Genomic DNA, 20233 nt, shown 5'->3' with positions numbered 1-20233 from the left:
CAGGAGTAGAACGAAGTATTTCGGAATCATTTGTTGCTGTTTTTGTGTCAAACCACCGCGATTAATGGATAATTTGGCACCAGTTAATGAAATCAGGACGGTCTTCAAGGACTTCCCAAATCAAAACCCATTCGAGGACTTGTGATGAATAATCTTATGAAGGGTAGATGTAGCTAAAAAGCAGTATCATTACTTGAACGGACATTGAACTAAAAATGAGTTAAGGATTAGCAACTGGTTGTAATTCACGCAAAATCGATATGGATATATATCGATATGGAAAGGAGTGATAGTTTTCCATCTGGTTCTTTATTTATGAATCACTGGAATTTTTTGTTTTTTTTTTTTGAATTTTTAGCGCCTGAACAAAACAATAAAGTTCAAATGGCCTGTCTTACAACTGTTATTATACCCTACACTATATACTCCATTTCAGTCGGAAGCTTAAAGAACATTCCAGCTTAAAAACTGAAACAGCTCAACCAGCTTACGTTGATTTATGACAGAAAATGTCCGAGACTAGATTCACTAGTTATGTTTCTCACTAAACAGTGATACAAATAACTTCACGGGCAATGTTAGGCAATAAACCAAAAATTGCTTGCAAACCGCTATTACTAATGAAGCTAACATTTTTATCAAGTAAAAAACAGAGAATAGAAAATGAAAACGAATTTAAAATTGAATTTATACGCAACACTATTTTTTTCAACACTTATTGCCCGCTGGAAATCAGTATGGCCGGAAGCGGTTGAATATTCCCAGATGAACAAGTTAACTCATTCTATAGAAGAAGATGGTTTTGAAGATTTTGCTCAAGTAATCAAATTTGTATTAAGGAAATATTCGCTGACGACGAACTAAATGAAGAGTTTATATGATTCATGAAACCCACAAACCAGATTTGAACCAATTGCGTTCACAGCAAAATCTACCATCGTGGGACTTGGGTTGGGAAGAAAATTGGGAAATAATTTTCTACAATGTGACACGATCGTTCAACGAGCTCTACATTTCCAACAAATGTTTTAGTCAATAAATGACTGAATTGAGTACATATAGGGAGTTTATTTCGTTTTACGTGGTTTTACATAAACAAGTCGGGGTTTTATTTCACGCGGTATTATCGGGAACTTATCTTCAGTGTAAATCGAGGGACAGATGTTTAAAAAAAAATTTTTTCGATTCGATTACAAAAACAAATTGGAGACTGTATTTAAGCAAATATGCCCTGTATGACTATCCTCTCTGAAACAACCAAACCTACTTTTGAAACGTACTAAACAACTAGAGTAATTTTCGGGAAACAAACTGGGCTAACTTATTTCTTTAGTAACGCAAACATAAATATTATTACTCATTTACATATATGTTTTACATAATTTAGAATGTTCTTCCTCGCCAACAGAATTAATAGAATAGCTGAGCTTGAATCGATCACAATAAAATGCATTAATCTATCACATCGAAATCGACGAAGCAAATATATTAACCCTTTAACAAGTTCCATGCTACACAACAAACAGTTGCGATTCCACGCGAAGCACAAGATACATAAAAGGCATAAAAGATAGTTAATCCCATTGAAACGAATGATTACATTTAAACACAACGTATCAAATCCTATCGTATCTGTCAGTATGCACAAATATAAATCATTCCATCCATTGAACAGTTTATTTTTCTCTTCGATCAATACGAATAGTTAATTGAACTAAAGGGTGTGTCACATCAAATTGCATCACGGAAAAAACGCTGTAGAAATTCGCCCAGTAGACCGATCCTTTTGAAAATTTTAGACAGTAACATAAAAACTATTAAACAACTTTTGGCATTTTCTTTTTATTCATACTTCGAGCCCAAGCCCGTATGCTCGCACCTTCCTCTTTACCCCGTCCATAAGGTTCTGTACAACGTCAGGTTGTAGTTTTTTTTGAACAGAAATCCATTTTCTCTTGAAGTCCGCCTCCGATTTGACAACTTTTGGGTTCTTCCGGAGGGCCTGCTTCATAATCGCCCAATATTTCTCTATTGGGCGAAGCTCCGGCGCGTTGGGCGGGTTCATTTCCTTTGACACGAAGGTGACCCCGTTGGCTTCGTACCACTCCAACACGTCCTTTGAATAGTGGCACGAAGCGAGATCCGGCCAGAAGATGGTCGGGCCCTCGTGCTGCTTCAATAGTGGAAGTAAGCGCTTCTGTAGGCACTCCTTAAGGTAAACCTGCCCGTTTACCGTGCCGGTCATCACGAAGGGGGCGCTCCGCTTTCCACAAGAGCAGATCGCTTGCCACACCATGTACTTTTTGGCAAACTTGGATAGTTTCTGCTTGCGAATCTCCTCCGGAACGCTGAATTTGTCCTCTGCGGAGAAGAACAACAGGCCCGGCAGCTGACGAAAGTCCGCTTTGACGTAGGTTTCGTCGTCCATTACCAGGCAATGCGGCTTCGTCAGCATTTCGGTGTGCAGCTTCCGGGCTCGCATCTTCCCCACCATGTTTTGCCTTTCGTCGCGATTAGGAGCCTTCTGAACCTTGTATGTACGTAGGCCCTCCCGCTGCTTGGTCCGATGGACGAATGAACTTGACAAATTCAGCTTATTGGCGACATCCCGGACCGAACTTCTCGAATCACGTCTAAACTGCTTAACTACGCGCTTGTGATCTTTTTCACTGACGGAGCATCCATTTTTGCCGTTCTTCACCTTCCGGTCGATGGTTAGGTTCTCGAAGTATCGTTTTAGTACTCTGCTGACCGTGAATTGGACGATTCCCAACATCTTACCGATGTCCCGATGTGACAACTCCGGATTCTCGAAATGAGTGCACAAGATTAATTCACGACGCTCTTTTTCGTTTGACGACATTTTTCCAAATTTACAAAAAATTGACAGTGAAGCATGGCCAACGTGATCTATACACTCTTATCTGATTATAAGCGATAGCTGAAGATATAATTCCTAAAAATTAAATTTCTACAGCGTTTTTTCCGTGATGCAATTTGATGTGACACACCCTTTAACTGCTCTATACCGAACGATGTGTTTTATTCCATTAAATTTGCTTGAAAGCCAAACAATGAAACTGTCGTCTGCAAAAAGCTATAATTTGCTCTGTGTGATAACTTCTAATAAAGCTGGCTAGTAGAAAAGCCAAAACTGTATATCGAATAATCCGATACATTGAATTCATTTGAATATCTAAACACACGGACAAACAAACCTCATTTAGTCCCTCAATTATACAGTGCTAACTCTAATCTAATCATACGCTCACGACCCCCAAACGCCCTGCCTCATTGGCAATGCTCAACTCACCCTGAACTTCCCCTTTTTGCGCTGCTTCGCACAAGCACCAGCCACTGCCCCACCATCGGGAACATCCGCCGGAGCCCTTGATAACTCATCCGGTGGCTGTCGTGCCGGCTGCTGCATCGATTGTAGCGAGTGACGTTTGCTCAATTTATGCAGATTCATTTCCTCTCGCGCGACGGTCCACCAAACTGATTCACGGCACCAACTGCTGAAAACACTATCCCAAACTATTCACTCGCATTCACCATTCGAACTGAACGAAAATAACAAAGGAAAAAACAACTAACATTTCAACCTGACAGCAGCACTGTCATGTCGCCATCAAGTGCGCCTCCGTTCAAACACAAATTTTCCATTTTCTTCCAGCACTTATCCTTCATTTCCCCTCAGACAGACACCGGTGGAGACACATCATTGAATTCACATTTCCGTTGAACACCACTTCCACCACACTCGCATCGATTGGAAATCCTTCGGGAGCACACGGTAAGCATAACCATGCCGATCAGTCCGACTGCTGCCCATGACTTGTGGAGTTGGGAAAATGTCGTTCCCATGTCAATGGTCGATCCAGGCTCGGTTGGACATCTTAATTTATTTATTTTTTCTTCACCAGCCCATCATGCAAGAAAAAAAGGATCGAATTGGTCACTGTATGTCCTGAAAAATGGAAAAAAGAAAAAAAAAAGCAGAAATGCTGTATTAGATAATCGTTTTTAATTAGGAGCGTTTCAAGACTATTTTTTATAATCTAACTTTTTGTCGCAGAGCAATCAGAATTCAAAATATTATTTAAAGTCACGTTTTAGGAAGCACTGATTTTTGAATAAGTAATTTGCTTAAGGTCGCTGGTTACCATAAATTACCCGTTACTATCCATGAACAATGCGTGCGAGATCAAAAATCACTAATAAACATGGGTCATCAATTGAAGTCGCTTGAGGATAGTTAGCGTTAGTGTTAAGGAACGCGTTCAAAAAAGACCCTGATATTGACAATTCGGTTCCTAAACAGGCATTGTTTTAGCAAATTTTCAGTGAAAATCTCATCTTTTCTAGTCATGAAAATACAAATACCCGAAAATATTATTTTGGGAAGAGCCCCATTCACTCTTGCGCGATCCTTGAAGCTACAGTTTATCCGACAGGCGTTAAAGTTGATTAAAGGGTTTCTCATCTCCGACCTAGCCCAGAACAAAAATGCTTGATGCCTAATGCTGCATACCACAATTGTTTTGCAAAGGGCTTGCCTCCCGCCATAGTCGAAACCTCCACTCCACGTTCGCATCAAATTGCACGGGAAATTAAGAAGCGGTACTTTGTTTAATTATTTTGGGTCGTGTTTCTTTTTGCTGTTGTTATTCTCAACGCAGCAACAACCAACAAATTCCGAAACAGTTAGGAAATTCCTGACAAAACAGAGGCCACGGCGATGTGCGTTATATAGCCATCTCGATTATCTGCTGCGATGGGGAAAATAACAGTCGAAAATTTTGGAATAACATTTCATATTCGATGCAGTCACTGGGAGCGCGCTCGCGAACTTTAAGCCACGATCGCCACGGCAAAGTTTGCCTATACGGAAACAACGAATTTTGTTTGACCTTAAATTTATGAGTTCTGGGTTTTCATTTTGTATGATAATATTATTCACTCATCTCTTCTCTTCCTGAATACAAATATATTTCCATCTGTTGTGAGGGTGTTTATGTGACTCCGCAATTTTTGTGAAAATAAAATACATTTGCTTGCATAGAGAATTAAAGAATTATTTATTCAAGGTACGTAGCATCTGCAGCTACAACCATGTTTTTGATGATTCACGGATTTCTATGCTGAAGAAATTCCAATGGCTGAGCCCGGTTTAAAGTTTTTGCGTAAGAAGCAATTCGCTTCATTTTGATACAAGGGCTGGCTAAAAAGTAATAGACACTCAGACTACCCATGTTTGTATAGGAGACGTAAGCGACAAAATGAACAAAATCGACTTTTCGCCGTTTTGCATTCTACGCAATGTAATACGTTTGCTCAACATGCAAACAAACATTTCTTGTTTGAAAACATTTGAGAAATTTAAAAAAAAACGTTTCCGAAAATTCACTGTTTGTCCGCATAACAGACGTAGCTCCATACAGCTTCCATACATCGTTCGAAAATCAACAATCATAAGTATTATGTGCTATAAGCTAAATCTACATTTGAATCACATTTTTTGTAGAGTCCAAACATGCCTGCCACGATAGTGTCCTATTACTTAGTGTTTCCTAATAGATGAATATAAGAAACCATTGAAACACTACTCACATAATTACTATTTTCTGTATACTGCACTGCCATGAACAAGGAGAAACAATTGTGCTTTTTAATGTTATAATTACAGTAGAACCTCGATTATTCGCGGAATAGTCTGGTCCCCGCAAATAACGCAAATCGCGGATAGCGCAATAAAGATCCAAAAATGAGGTCCAAACGCGAAAATAAAACGATTCCAGCATGAAAACTATGTTTTATCAATACAGAAATTATTAAACTATCCATCTACAAGGTCGTGTACACCAGTGGTCAAAAAAATGTGAAAACTATGACCAAAACAGAAAAGCATGAGTCTACCTCTCAATGTCAAATTCCGGGAAGGCCTATAAATTTCCTATGGAACTCGCTGTCGCGAATAATCCGCACCGTGGATTATCCGCTCTCGGATAATCGGGGTTCCACTGTACCTACATTTTTGCATTTGAATCTTCAAGTAGGTAATGAGATCAGTAGTAAAATTAGAATAATATTGGTTCTTAGCATTATAACTCCTCGGCTTCGATATCGAATTATTCCACATTCAGTAAAACCTGTTTTTGTGCGGTTTTTTTTTGTGCGAATTTTTTTTGTGCGATTTTTTGTTCTTGTGCGGTTTTTTTTGTGCAATTTTTTTTTGTGCGGTGTATGAAAAGAAGCATATTTGACGAAGGTATCTTCCATTTAGTTTTTCGATGGTTTATATGCATTTCAGTGCGAAAAAGGATGTTTGCGTCAAAATTAACCACTTCTCAAATCATACCCATCCTTCCATCAAATGCTCTAAGTTGCGCATGACTTGATTTCTAATAGCAACAAGTTTCGACATGCAACTTAAAGTACAAAACAGCCACGCGCAACCGAAAAGGCAAAGTGTCCCATCGCAAAGCAGGGAAACAAAAGTTAATTGAACGGTGAATGGCATCGATTTGAGTTATTTTCTTGGGGGAAACTTTTTTTATGCGATCCCTATCTACCGCACAAAAAATGTTTTTTTTCAAAATGTGTACCGAACACGATTTTTAAAGCTGCTGGTGAAGTTTCGCACGATTTTTTTTATGCGACTTTTTTGTGCAGTCCCTATCCCCCGCACAAAAAAGGTTTGCCTGTACTCAGTATTTACTCATACCGTTGGTGTAATTCACTCCACCATCTTTATACGTTTGATCGTGATATCTGTAAATCATGTTGCTAAAATTATCAACATTGCGGATTGCCTTTACAAATTCCTTTACAAAAAAAAATTACAATTCACAAATTAATTGAAAAAACAAAAAACACTGTTCTTATCATATCCCAGAGTATTGAGGAAAAAAGTACTATTCTAGACTCGCAACAAATCCAAAGCACCTTTTCCAGCTTTTCACTAAGTTTATTCCAAACCTTTTTGATTTTATCCGACAGCATCTGAAACTACCGACGGAGACGTTTTGACTATTATCGGAAATGTAAATACTAACGCTATAGGTAGAGCAAACTGGTGATTACGTCTAGCTATGCGAACAAATGTTCATTGAAACGATTGATTGTCCGCATAAATAGACGTAAGAGTTTTCCAAATGGATAAAAAAATATGTTTTAATCCACAAAATCTCCTAGGCCTGGACGGATTATTTCATTGGAAATTTGCATGGTTACGCTTGTAGGCAAAAAAGTTGATGAGTCTGAGCCTAGGGGCACGGACGGGATCTTGACATAGGACTGTGAATGTGTATAGAAATTGCATCTGAATTGAGTTTTTTCATCGATCAAAATCTGTATTTTTTTTGGCACATCAAATGGAATTCCTAAAAAACTGTTTCTTAAATGAACTTGTATCCTTCAAACGGATTTGATGAGATGGTTCCCGGAATAAATCGCCACAGAAAACGACTGCAACAGAAACCACCGCTTATAAAATGTGTAGTAGGCTATAAATATTGTGGCGCGGTATTGTATTTCAAAACAAGAATTAACCGGGCAAACGTATCGCCCCAGGCAAACGTAACGCCCCGGGCAGACGTATACCGTCCGACGCTCGCTAGAGCTCGGTCGGACATTGCTAAAGGATCGTATCCTATGTTTCAAACTAACCGGGCAATCAGTGGATCCCAGGTTTGCGTGCGAGACACCGCCGCTTCCGACGGCGGGTCGGCGGTGGACTCGGATTGCGTCATCTTGGCGGCATGGGCCGCCTCGATTCCTTATCCTCGCCAAATGGGGACTTCGTCCCCATTACATTGTCCTCAGAATAAATTTCGAAAAACGAGAACAAGAGAATAAATTTATAATAGAAATGTGAGGCACATGATGTTTTTCCCGCGCCAAATATTTCTAGCCTACTACACTTTTTCTAAGCGGTTGTTTCTGTTGCAGTTGTTTACTGTGGCGATTTATTCCGGTCACCTGATGAGATAACGTGATAACGGAAATACATTTTGTTAATAAACGTACACGAGAATATCATTAACGCCATTGCTACTCTTTTCTTCTGTTTATTCAATTATGTATCATCTTTCAACACAAGTCTAAATAGATAAGATCAACATAAGCCATTTTTTATCCCATTTATTTTGTTTATTAGGCTCATTAGCATTTTAGCAGCAACAGAGCCGGGTTTTAATCGTGTACATGTACATATGTTTATGTTTCTATGAATTGTAAAATAAACAGTAGTAGTAGCCATTGTGCTCCCTTGGCCGAGTGGTTAGCGTCATAACTAACATGCCGGGTGTTTGGGTTCGATTCCCGTTCTGGTCGGGGGAATTTTTCGTCAAAGAAATTTCCTCCGACTTGCACTGTGTTCACGCGTATTCTAGAGCTTGCCACTCAGAATGCATTCAAGGCGTGTTATTTGGCATAGAAATCTCAACTAAGTACTAATCAAAATGACGCAAGTAATACTACGTTGAGACGGCGAAGTTCCTCTAGGAACGTTAGTGCCATTGAAGAAGAAGTAGCCATTTAGACGTTAGGTTTTCTGTTCCTTTACATTATGGCAAATTACGCAGTAGTAGCCATTTAGGCGTGAGGGTATTCTTTCTGTTCTTCCATTGTTCAGCATATCTGACAGCGGAGACAGTTGATATTGATCATTGTTAAGTTATTTATAGAACAGCAGCCCGATATTTCTTGTAGAACAGAGCAGTTGTATGGATGAATCGATCTTTGTTTCACCGTGAATCGATCTCCATCGCGGATAATGGTTGCGTGGACGTAGTTATTTTATAACAACACAAAGATGGTCTATTGAGGGCCCTGAATTTGAACTCACGATCGATAGCTTAGTAAGCGAACGCGTAACCAAGTGGCTACGAATATCCCCAACATAAGCCTTAGTCAGATAAATATATGACTACAGAAATATATTTTAGATAAAAATAGCATTTTCTCCTTCGTGGTCACGTTGTTCGAAACATTGTTTGTAGAGGGTTGTAATACCTTTATAGCCAGGAGATGTATATTGAGTATCCTATAGCCATGAGTGCTCTCTTGGGAAGTTCGTGTCACTGCTGTAGTGAATTGATCTCATTGGGTGCTAAGTTTTGCTTATGTATAGGAAAGGGAAAAGTGAATGGGCATGTGCATTCAAGGAAGTGAGGCGGGCTTCTAAAGAAGACATATATGGGGAACATAATATTAGGATCGCGACTACTTAAGGGGATATTCGTTTTTTCGAGCTCCGTAAAAAGAAAACAAAGAACATTTTTACTATCTATTATATATTATTTGTTCATTTATATTGGGTTGAGGAAAAAGAAATGTCGTATATTGTCAATATATGGCAACACTTAAACATATTTTTCGCATACTATACGGCTATTTAAAGACGACAATCTGTGCTACAAGTGTCGTTTTGACAATGTTGTGATTGTCCTTTTCAGTCTCAAGTTATAGCGCGTCAAAGATGGAGTCCACCAAGCAAGAAATTCGCCATATTTTACGTTTTTACTACCTGCGAGGTAAAACTGCAACGAATTCGTGTAGTTTATGAACCTGTTACTGTAACGATTCGCACAGCACAGCGTTGGTTTGATCGATTTCGTTCTGGTGTAGTGGCTGTCGAAGATACACCCGTACTGGTAAGCCAATCGTCGTGGAAACCGATAAAACCGTTGAAACCTTCCAAGTAGACCGGCACCTGAGCACTCGCTCGATTGGCCAGGAACTGGGTATAGACCATAAAACTGTTTGGAACCATTTGCAAAAGGTTGGATTACAAAAAAAAGATGGATGTATGGGAGCCACACGAGTTGACGCAAAAAAAATCTTTTTGACCGAATCAACGCCTGCGATGCACTGCTGAAACGGAACGAACTCGACCCATTTTTTGAAGAAGATGGTGACTGGTGATGAAAAGTGGATCACGTACGACAACCTAAAATGAAAAAAGTCGTGGTCGAAGCACGGTGAGCCGGCCCAAACCATCGCCAAGCGCGGATTGACGGCCAGGAAGGTTTTGCTGTGTATTTGGTGGGATTAGGAGGGAATCATCCACTATGAGCTGCTCAGCCTTGGCCAGACCCTCAACTCGGTTCTCTACTGTGAGCAGCTTGACCGTTTGAAGCAGGTGATTGACCAGAAGCGGCCAGAAATGATTAATAGGAATGGTGTTGTTTTCCACCAGGACTCACACATCTTTGATGATCCACCAGAGCCTACGGGAGCTCGGATGGGATGTCCTTTTGCACCCACAGTATAGTCCGGACCTGGCTCCAAGTGATTATCATCTCTTCCGGTCCATGCAAAACGCTCTTGGTGATACTAAGTTGGCCTCAAAAGAGGCTTGCGAGAATTGGCTGTCTGAGTTTTTTTGCAAATAAAGAGGGGGGTTTCATAAGGGGAGGATAATGAAGTTGCTTTCTAAATAGCAACAAGTTTGCGAACAAAACGGCGCATATTTGACTTAAATTGGATAATTTTAAGTATGTTAAGTGTGGAGGCGATCTGGCGTAGTGGTAACATCCATGCCTCTCACGCTAAAGGTCACGAGTTCAATTCTCACTCCCGACATTCTTCCAAAAATGGAAGTAAAAGTGACGAACCAGCCAAATGAGTTGAAAGTCACTATAATACAGATAAAAAAAAAAAAAAAAAAAAAAAAAGGTATGTTAAGTAAAGCATCAAATTTCGATCAGAAATACGATATTTATTTTTCCCCAACCCTATATTTTGACAATAAAACAGAAATTGAACGAAGAAAAACTATTCATAACTAGAATAGTTGAAAGCTGATGAAGTGAGAGGGTTAAAAAAAAAGTTGTGCCATAACGTACACGATTCCAGCCCTTCTGGATACGTGAAACAAAAAAATCTAACAGATTCTGAATCAGTAAAGATGCCGCTATCGCATGAACTTCGGACAGGTCAAAAACATCTTTTTTGACAGAATGGCGGCCGGTTGAAAACCAAAATGCGGTTTAATACGTTTTTTTCTTACGTTTCCCGATTTTTTAGAACTAGTAAAATTTATAAAATTTAATTTTGTATTCATATAAATTCGACATGAATCGGTTCAGTAGAACTTGAGATATCGTGTACGCCAATTTGAAAAAACTAATTTCGAGAAAACGCGTTTGAAGTTTATTGTTATGACCGTATTAGGTTAGATACCACATCACTAAAATGGCTCTAACTCGGTAAATAATAGGATTTCGAGATAAGTCCTTTCTAGGGTATATTCTTGAATGTCTAAACTACAGAAATGTGAAGGATTTTTTTTTTATTTTTTCAAATTCCTTGACTAGAATACTGCCTTAAGCTATCATAATCTGATATGAGTGAACCTTTCGAACTTCTGAATCAGCAGCCAGTTAAAATCATTGATTTGATTTTTTACATAACCAAACAACATGATCGATATTTATGCACGAATTGATTGGGCAACATACAATACAATAACTGATAATTGCCTATTATCGGTAAATGGAGAATAATTCATTATAAGCATCAACTCACATTGTGAGCTAACGCCCAAATTTAGGCAAAAAAAAAGCTCGTTGAGTCAGAGAGGAAAGCGAGTGGTTGGTGCAATCGAAAGAAAACAGACCCATTTTAATCGTCAAATTTTTCATTTTTTTTACTGTTCAAGTTTTAAGCAAAAATGCTGGATAAATTTCCTGTCTAATGGTATATAACACAATATATGTCGCAATAACGATTTTAAGCAATATGCGTTTGAAAACTCTTAATGAATCGTTACATTTTTCGTAGAGTTACCCCCTCTATATAGAAATCAAAGACATAGTCCTATGTCAAAAAACGATTGGAACTGTGCAAATAAGAACTCCTAGAGTGGTTCAAAAACGTGGGAAGCAGCAAACCTACCAGACTTCATTTATGCAAATGATTGACCATCGTAGCCCACACTCATTCCACTAGATTATTCACATGGGATCAAGTTGGAGGAGCGCACTTGTGCCTTCAATCGGAAACCGAACGCCTCAGTTCGAGATGTGGCTAAAAAGATGCATGCGAGCAAGATTTTTGTGCAGAATGCTAAAACTCGAGCTGGACTACGTACGTTTAAGGTTCAGAAATACCTAAACCGAATACGGAATAAACAGAATACGGTCGCAAAAAACCCTACCCGGAAGTTGTACGACCATAAGTTAACAAAACCACAATGCTGCGTAATGGATGACAAGGCAAATGTGAAGAAGGACTTCAACCAGATTCCTGGAAACCTGTATATGAATGCCAAGGATAAGTTGAATGTCTCCGAGAACCTCCGGACACAGAAAATGTCGTAGTTCGCCAAGAAATTCTTAATTTGGCCAGCGATTTGTACTTGCGGAAAGCCGTCAAGAACCTTATGGCTGGGGTTAAAGCCAAGGTTCGGATATAAAGGCGAAATAAATCAAATAAATTATGCCAAAACTAAATGTAGTTGTTTCTATTTACTCCCTGAAAATTTGGTGATTATCGGATAAAAACTAGAATTATGAGAATGCATTTTGTGTGCGCGGATTTCAAACGGTACACCCTTTAGTGGTGTAGGGGAGAGGGAGGCAAGATGACGAATCGGTGATTTGACCCGTTGTAATGAAGGCAGTGCCACCTACTTTTTACTGAAGATGCATCATAACAAGGCCAAACTTTGTACTCGGTAACTCTGCCGAAAACGTTATCACAAAAAAAAAGTGAAAAATAAAAATTAAAAAATCGTGATTTTGTTATTTTTTTCCGTTTTTTCAAATTCCATTATCCACTTTATGAGAAAAGATAAAATTTCAAAATAATTTTATACATGATAAAGTTACTCTATTGTACATAATTTGTTTATTTCCGGCGAGTTTCAATCATGAATTTTTTTCAGCTAATTTTTTTGTTGTTGAAAAAGTCGCTTGGGGGCAAGTTGGCGAACTGCAACATTATGTTAATTTTTGGTTTTTTCATTGCAGATGGTTAGAACTTATAATCGAAAAAGAGACCAGTATTGGTCGGACACCAGTTTGGAGAATGTTATGAAAGCTGTAGAAGAAGGTTTGTCTGTTCTGGGTGCTTCAAAACAGTTCGGTGTGCCAGGACCAACTTTGAGACGCTATCGACGAAAATATCCAGACATGGAGGTTGGATTGTCAATTCAGCATTTGCGTTTCCATGTTCTTTATGCAAGAAATATTAAATCTGTATCAATTTCAGGATACGTCGTCCAATAAAGGCCGCTTTAAAGCCACATTCAGGTCCAGCTTCGAAGAATTGCCTATTCGTTTGCGGTTAAAAATGTAAACCCTTTCAAAGGAACATGCGCTGGACGGACATGGGTTGAAATGTTTATGAAAGCTCATAAGCTATCTTTGAGAAAGCCATAAAATACCTCAGCGGCTCGATTAATGGCGTTCAATAAAGAAAATTGTGACTTATTTTTTCGAACTTCGGGAGATATACGAGCTCAGTATCGTTTTCCTGTGTATGACATTTACAGTGTTGATGAAAATGGCATTTCCATTTCCAACCAAGGATAAATAAATAATTTTTATTACATTTTGTTGATTTTTAGGTGACCAACCATATTCGCCAACTGGCCTCCAGGCATTCGCCATCTTGCCTCCACGTGGAGGCAAGATGGTGAATTCGACGCTTTTTGCGCAAAGCTTTTGGGTGGACAAGTTTTTTAGTTTTTTTGTCCATCCAATAGATAATATGATAGAAAACACTTCAGGCTATATGAATCAGCATCAACATCAAAAAAAAAATAGTTCCAAGATCCAGGGCTCGCCAAAGCTTAACGTCGCTAACATGCCTCCCCCTCCCCTATATTTCCAAGATTCGGAGGCATAGGTAGAAATTTTTATACCTCAATAAATGATATACCTAAAATAAATATCCATTAAACATCATTGCGTGTTCCAGATAAAACATAGGGGAACTTTGGGTAAGACGCACCGTGTCCGGTTTTCTTCCAGCTCTTTTGCCGTGGTCCAACGTCAACCGCTCCTGGAACCGTTTCAACACTCTGGAGACGGTTGAATGGTGAATGTTCAACATTTTTCCCAACTGCCGGTGCGACAGGTCAGGAAACTCCAGGTGTTTGGAAAGAATTTGTTCTCTCGACTCGCGTTGGTTCACCTCCATTTTCGTTGAATCGAAAAAACACGACTTCGAGTTTGACAGTATGTAGACAATACACATCAATGAGAAAATGTTCAAAATTTGGTTGATTTTTACCCAATGGTAAAAAAGTTATGCCCTGTTGAATGTGTCGCAATAATTTCGTGTTCGCCCTTTATCAATTGAGTTTGAATAAAAAAATCTCAAAAATTCAGTTTTATATCAAAATGCAATTTTATAATCCATCTCAAAATGGGGCACATCCCTCCAGTATGGAGATTAATGAAGAGTTTGTCAGTTCCAGTGTTACCAATTCACTCAGATATTTTCTGCAACTGTATTATACCCAGATGGTTCCAGAAATGCATAAAACCATTTTCACATATCTTTTCTTGTGTTATGTAATAAGAACCAGAACGAACAAAATTAAAAATTATGTTTTTGACTACTAAAACCCATCCATGATTAAGAATAGTGCAAACCTTAAAATCAAAATAAAAACTCATAAATACAAAGGCCAAAAGTCTGGCAGCACATTCGTGAACAGCGGCACATAGCAATATGTTTATGAACAGTGAAACATATTGATTCGCTTGTAAACAAAAATATTGGATTCATAATTTTTTGGCGTTTTCGACGTTTGATAACAAAAATGCCTTGAAAATTCGAGATCATCTGATGATTCTAACTGGTAGAAACATAACGGAAGCAGAAGGTATAAGGGGCTGTCCACATACCACGAGGACAGAAAAAGTACGATTTCAGACACCCCCCTCCCCCTCCGTGGACAACCATGGACATTTTTTATACCCCTCCCTCTGTTGTCCACGTGGACATTTTCGCATTTCTTGGAAAAAATGGTAAAAATAGTTGATTTGCGCCTGAATTTAAGTTTATGTTTGTTTCTATTCTCTATTCTATTTTTGTACATAATAAACATGTGAACATAATTAATAGAGGCTATTTTTTCTCAATTCTTTGAACAGCTTTGGGGAACAACAACTCGTGAAGCTATTTGTATTGCTGTCTGTTTTCTTCCAAATTTCATTTACCAAGTGATCACGTTATCAAACATAATACGTAGATATTATAGCAAAACATCACATGTGAATCTAATCTCGGACATTTTCTATCATGAACCGACGCAAGCTGGCTGAACTGTGAGTTTTCAAGAGAATCAGACAATGAAATCAAGTGCTTCGTGATTGGAATACAGTGATTGAAAATCATAACATGTATAAAGATATAAACATGTTGTGTTGTGCTATGTAGTTTTGGTGAGTTCAACTCCAAAATTGCCGATCAAACTAATAGATGTAAGTCAGTGCCTAATAACTGATGCCGTTCACTTAACTGATCCGCAAATTCATCATCCAATTAAAATCAGTTTACTATTGCAAAATCTTTCCTCGCCTGGGCTTCAATAATAAGTCCACGCGATTCATCTACCAATGATTTTTCTTCGTTCAACTTAATAAATATTGGGTAATATTGAGTTGTTTGGAATAATCATATTGGATAGTATTGAATTGTTTGGAATAATCATGCCGATTTTTAAGAAAAAATTGAAAAGAAAATAAAGGGTGTGTCACATCAAATTGCATCACGGAAAAAACGCTGTAGAAATTTTATTTTTAGGAATTATATCTTCAGCTTTCGCTTATAATCAGATAAGAGTGTATAGATCACGTTGGCCATGCTTCACTGTCAATTTTTTGTAAATTTGGAAAAATGTCGTCGAACGAAAAAGAGCGTCGTGAATTAATCCTGCGCACTCATTTCGAGAATCCGGAGTTGTCACATCGGGACATCGGTAAGATGCTGGGAATCGTCCAATCCACGGTCAGCAGAGTACTAAAACGATACTTCGAGAACCTAACCATCGACCGGAAGGTGAAGAACTGCAAAAATGGATGCTCCGTCAGTGAAAAAGATCACAAGCGCGTAGTTAAGCAGTTTAGACGTGATCCGAGAAGTTCGGTCCGGGATGTCGCCAATAAGCTGAATTTGTCAAGTTCATTCGTCCAGCGGACCAAGCAGCGGGTGGGCCTGCGTACATACAAGGTTCAGAAGGCTCCTAACCGCGACGAAAGGCAAAACATGATGGGGAAGACGCGAGCCCGGAAGCTGTACACCGAAATGCTGACGAAGCCGCATTGCCTGGTAATGGACGACGAAACCTACGTCAAAGCGGACTTTCGTCAGCTGCCGGGCCTGTTGTTCTTCTTCGCAGAGGACAAATTCAGCGTTCCGGAGGAGATTCGCAAGCAGAAACTATCCAAGTTTGCCAAAAAGTACATGGTGTGGCAAGCGATCTGCTCTTGCGGAAAGCGGAGCGCCCCCTTCGTGATGACCGGCACGGTAAACGGGCAGGTTTTCCTTAAGGAGTGCCTACAGAAGCGCTTACTACCTCTATTGAAGTAGCACGAGGGCCCGACCATCTTCTGGCCGGATCTCGCTTCGTGCCACTATTCAAAGGACGTGTTGGAGTGGTACGAAGCCAACGGGGTCACCTTCGTGCCAAAGGAAATGAACCCGCCCAACGCGCCGGAGCTTCGCCCAATAGAGAAATATTGGGCGATTATGAAGCAGGCCCTCCGGAAGAACCCAAAAGTTGTCAAAACGGAGGCGGACTTCAAGAGAAAATGGATTTCTGTCCAAAAAAAGCTACAACCTGACTTTGTACAGAACCTTATGGACGGGGTAAAGAGGAAGGTGCGAGCATACGGGCTTTGGCTCGAAGTATGAATAAAAAGAAAATGCCAAAAGTTGTTTGATAGTTTTTATTTTAATTTTCAAAAGGATCGGTCTACTGGGCGAATTTCTACAGCGTTTTTTCCGTGATGGAATTTGATGTGACACACCCTTTACTAAGGCATACATTTTCTTTTTTTCATGTGCACCGTTTTGTTTCACAATCTTTCGTCATTCTTCATGCAACAATTCATCGTCGTAGAACTTCTTTGTTTTCTCGTCATAAAACTGTGTCCAATGAGTCAAAATTATTTTTTTTATCCCATATGTTTATTTATTCAGGCTCATTAGCATTTTATTGATACATGTTACATGTTTTTGTCGAATCAATAAATAGCGCACTGCACAGTTGTCATATTAGGTGTAAAAGTATTTCGTTTATACCATTGCATATCGTTCATTACACAATAGCATTTAAGGCGTAAGAGTATTTTATCTGTTCTTCCATTGTCCAGCTAGACCACCGGACAGCGGAGACAGTTGATATGATCATTGTTGTGTTATTAATAGATCAACAGCCCGATTTATTAGTGTCCACGTGGATGTAATCTATACCCCCTCCCCCCTCACCGTGGACAAACGTGGACATTTTCGTAACCCCTAACCCTCCTCTCCCCCTAAAGTTGGCCACGTGGTATGTGGACAGCCCCTAAGCAGCGAATCAAGAGTTATCCAAAATAAACGCTTCGATATCGTTTGGCATTTTGACTCGTTGTTGTGGTGCGTTTTGGACACGCATATAGGCATCTTACCTTGCTTATTTAAGAATGGTGTGATATGAAAGCGTTTAGTATTATCGCTATTTATGTTGATTAGCCTATTCGTAATCGTTGTGGATGTGAAGAAACGTTGAAATATGTAGTAAAAATACATGTTTCATCCTGTTTTGCTTAACAGGGGCGTCTTGCCCGGACTTTCCCTACATTCGAATTATGGGGGCTACCTATGTCTAATTGTTGTGGTATACTCATCACGCAAAGAGGCGGAAAATCCAATAGGAAATGTAAATGTGAATCTTTCATGTTGCGTGTCCACATTTCGACAGGATCTACAAAGTCAGCACAATATTATTCTGTCAACCATTCATCATCCCGAAATATTCAGTGAAAAGCTCGACGAAAATTCTCAGATTATCACCCCAGTGAGACACCGGTACAATGCATGAAGAAATGAATGAATGTTTCCATAAATCATCTCCCCCCGCCGCAAAGAAGCATGAACACGCCGATATCGGATCGCTTCAATTCTGGATATCATCAGAATATACATTATTCTGTGCTCACCTGATGCGAGGTGTTCGATGGGCTCACAATATGTCACGGCCGCATGAATTGAATATTTTACACGCCTACGCATGTCTACTTCACATCGAGTTTTTGAGTCCATGAAGGTCGAAGTTGGCGCACATTATGCGAGAGCATTAGATCCAGTCGGAGAACCATTTTGTTTGTGTATAAATTATCTTTATAATTCATTCGTAGCGACAAGTTTACGGATGGAACAGATCCAGAGCGCTGATAACGAATGTCATATGTCCTAACAGAACAGCTCCCCGCTAATTTAATGAAAGTGATAACAACTCACAAATCGTAAAACAACCGAACATAAGTGTTACCGGAATTTGTTTGCCCTGGAGAGTGAAAAAACATACAGTGAGAGTACGGCGGAGATAACTTTTACTAATTTGTACCCTTGACAATATTACATTTCCCAGCGAGTTCAATCAAGTCCCCGAACAGGACTTCCACGTTAGTCCCCCTCACTAATAAAGTGAGCAAATATCCCCGAAACGGCACACCCCAACCGAATGGGATCGGGAAGTAATTCGATTTGTCACTCTTGACAGTTGGACCGGCGGCGGCAACGGCTTCGGTCCGCGCAAACATGGTTTAGTGAAACACAATAGCAAACAAGTATTTGTTCGTTCCCATCCCGTGGAAGGCATGATGAAAATTAATGCTTTTTCATACACTGTGATCTCTCGTAGGCTTCGGTTGGACGCGGAGAGGACGCGTGGGAAGGATTGTTTGTGCCATAAATTCTACGGCTTGTTCCGAAACGTCACACTCCTTGGATATTCTTCGTCCCACCAAGGACAGCTTCAGTGTTTCCTTGAGCTGAGTGGAAAACAAGCCCCCAGCGGGACGATACTATCAGCTCTCCCTCCCTTCTCGACCGAACAGCAGTCTCACGCCAGCGGAATACCAAAAAGGCTGTCCTTTGTTCGTGATACCATGCGCTTGAAACTAGGCGGGAGTGAGCATACGAAATAGCGCCAAATGGGTGTCACTAAGCAGCCCTCGTATCTGGCTTCCGATTTCGCGAAATTCACGCGCAAAGAATTTTGAAACAGCGACAGCCAACACCTATTTATCGTCATGTGGACAGGCAACATATTTGTTGAAAATTATGTCAGTGTCCATACACTTGAAGTCATCTTTTGTGGAATATAAACAACAGGAAAATGCCCTTGAAAAGCTAATGTGTCTGGTAACAACTTGAATGAAGTGTTCCAAATTATGTACGCATTGTTTCACATATTGTTCCGCCTCTCAACCAAGCTCAAGCACGTTAAAATGGCTCCATTGTATCAAAACGATCCTGGCATAACCCTCAAAAGCACACCCGACACAACATGCTGCTACATGGGGAACACATGTTAGTCCCTTATCTGCTTAGCTTTAAAATTCGCAAAACCTCCCAAACTCTCCAAAGCACAACAATAACCGATGATTGACATCGTACCAGAAATGTACCATTTGGAGAAGTAAGAGAGCAAACTTACACAATCCGAACAATAAGGCTATGCCATGACACCTCGCTACAACTTTGCCCGGCTCGTGACAGCGGGTGGGGGGAAGGATGCTGTGTGGCAAACGATAAAACATAGAAACGTTGTTTTCAACGTTGTTTCACGGCCAGTCAATTTTCTGAAGGAGCATTTAATGCTGCGCACACATACAACAGTTCAGAGGTTTGCGGATCATGTCGTGAATCATCCATTCTGATAAATTGACAGAAATTGGCACAGTTCAAAGCGATTAGAAGCTAACTATTTGTCAGAAATTTTGCGTAGCGACGATGGCGTGCGGTTGGGTACTCAGGACATCCGAGGCCGTCGTTAGCGTGTGTTCTGATGCGTCATTCTTCGTATGATACTTCAGTATACCATCGTCTGCGAGTGCGAGTTCTATTCGGTGTCAATTCTAGGATATATTGATTATCTGCGATGAAAAGTGTACGGTGTCGACATCTGACAACATATCCGAGTTTGTGAGGTAAATTACACTTTTTCAGATCAGTAAGCCCGAAGGTAGTTTTAAACTGTAAAAACATTATTGAAAATGTC

At 39.8% G+C, this 20233-nt stretch overlaps 1 protein-coding gene across 3 annotated transcripts in view; it reads right to left on the bottom strand.

Moving 5' to 3' along the window:
* Positions 1 to 20233, bottom strand: part of LOC129767205 (uncharacterized) — an 823328-nt gene that overhangs the window by 647288 nt on the left and 155807 nt on the right. For all 3 annotated transcript variants that reach the window (XM_055767859.1, XM_055767857.1, XM_055767856.1), the window contains exon 3: positions 3314 to 3970. In XM_055767859.1, coding sequence (XP_055623834.1) covers positions 3314 to 3472 — 159 coding nt within the window. In that variant the 5' untranslated portion in view covers positions 3473 to 3970. The remainder of the gene's footprint in view (positions 1 to 3313; positions 3971 to 20233) is intronic.

This window comes from Toxorhynchites rutilus, chromosome 2 (assembly GCF_029784135.1).
Source record: "Toxorhynchites rutilus septentrionalis strain SRP chromosome 2, ASM2978413v1, whole genome shotgun sequence".
Taxonomy (NCBI): domain Eukaryota; kingdom Metazoa; phylum Arthropoda; class Insecta; order Diptera; family Culicidae; genus Toxorhynchites; species Toxorhynchites rutilus.
The sequence above is the reverse complement of the archived record's forward strand: the minus strand, read 5'-3'. Positions and strand labels throughout refer to the sequence as shown.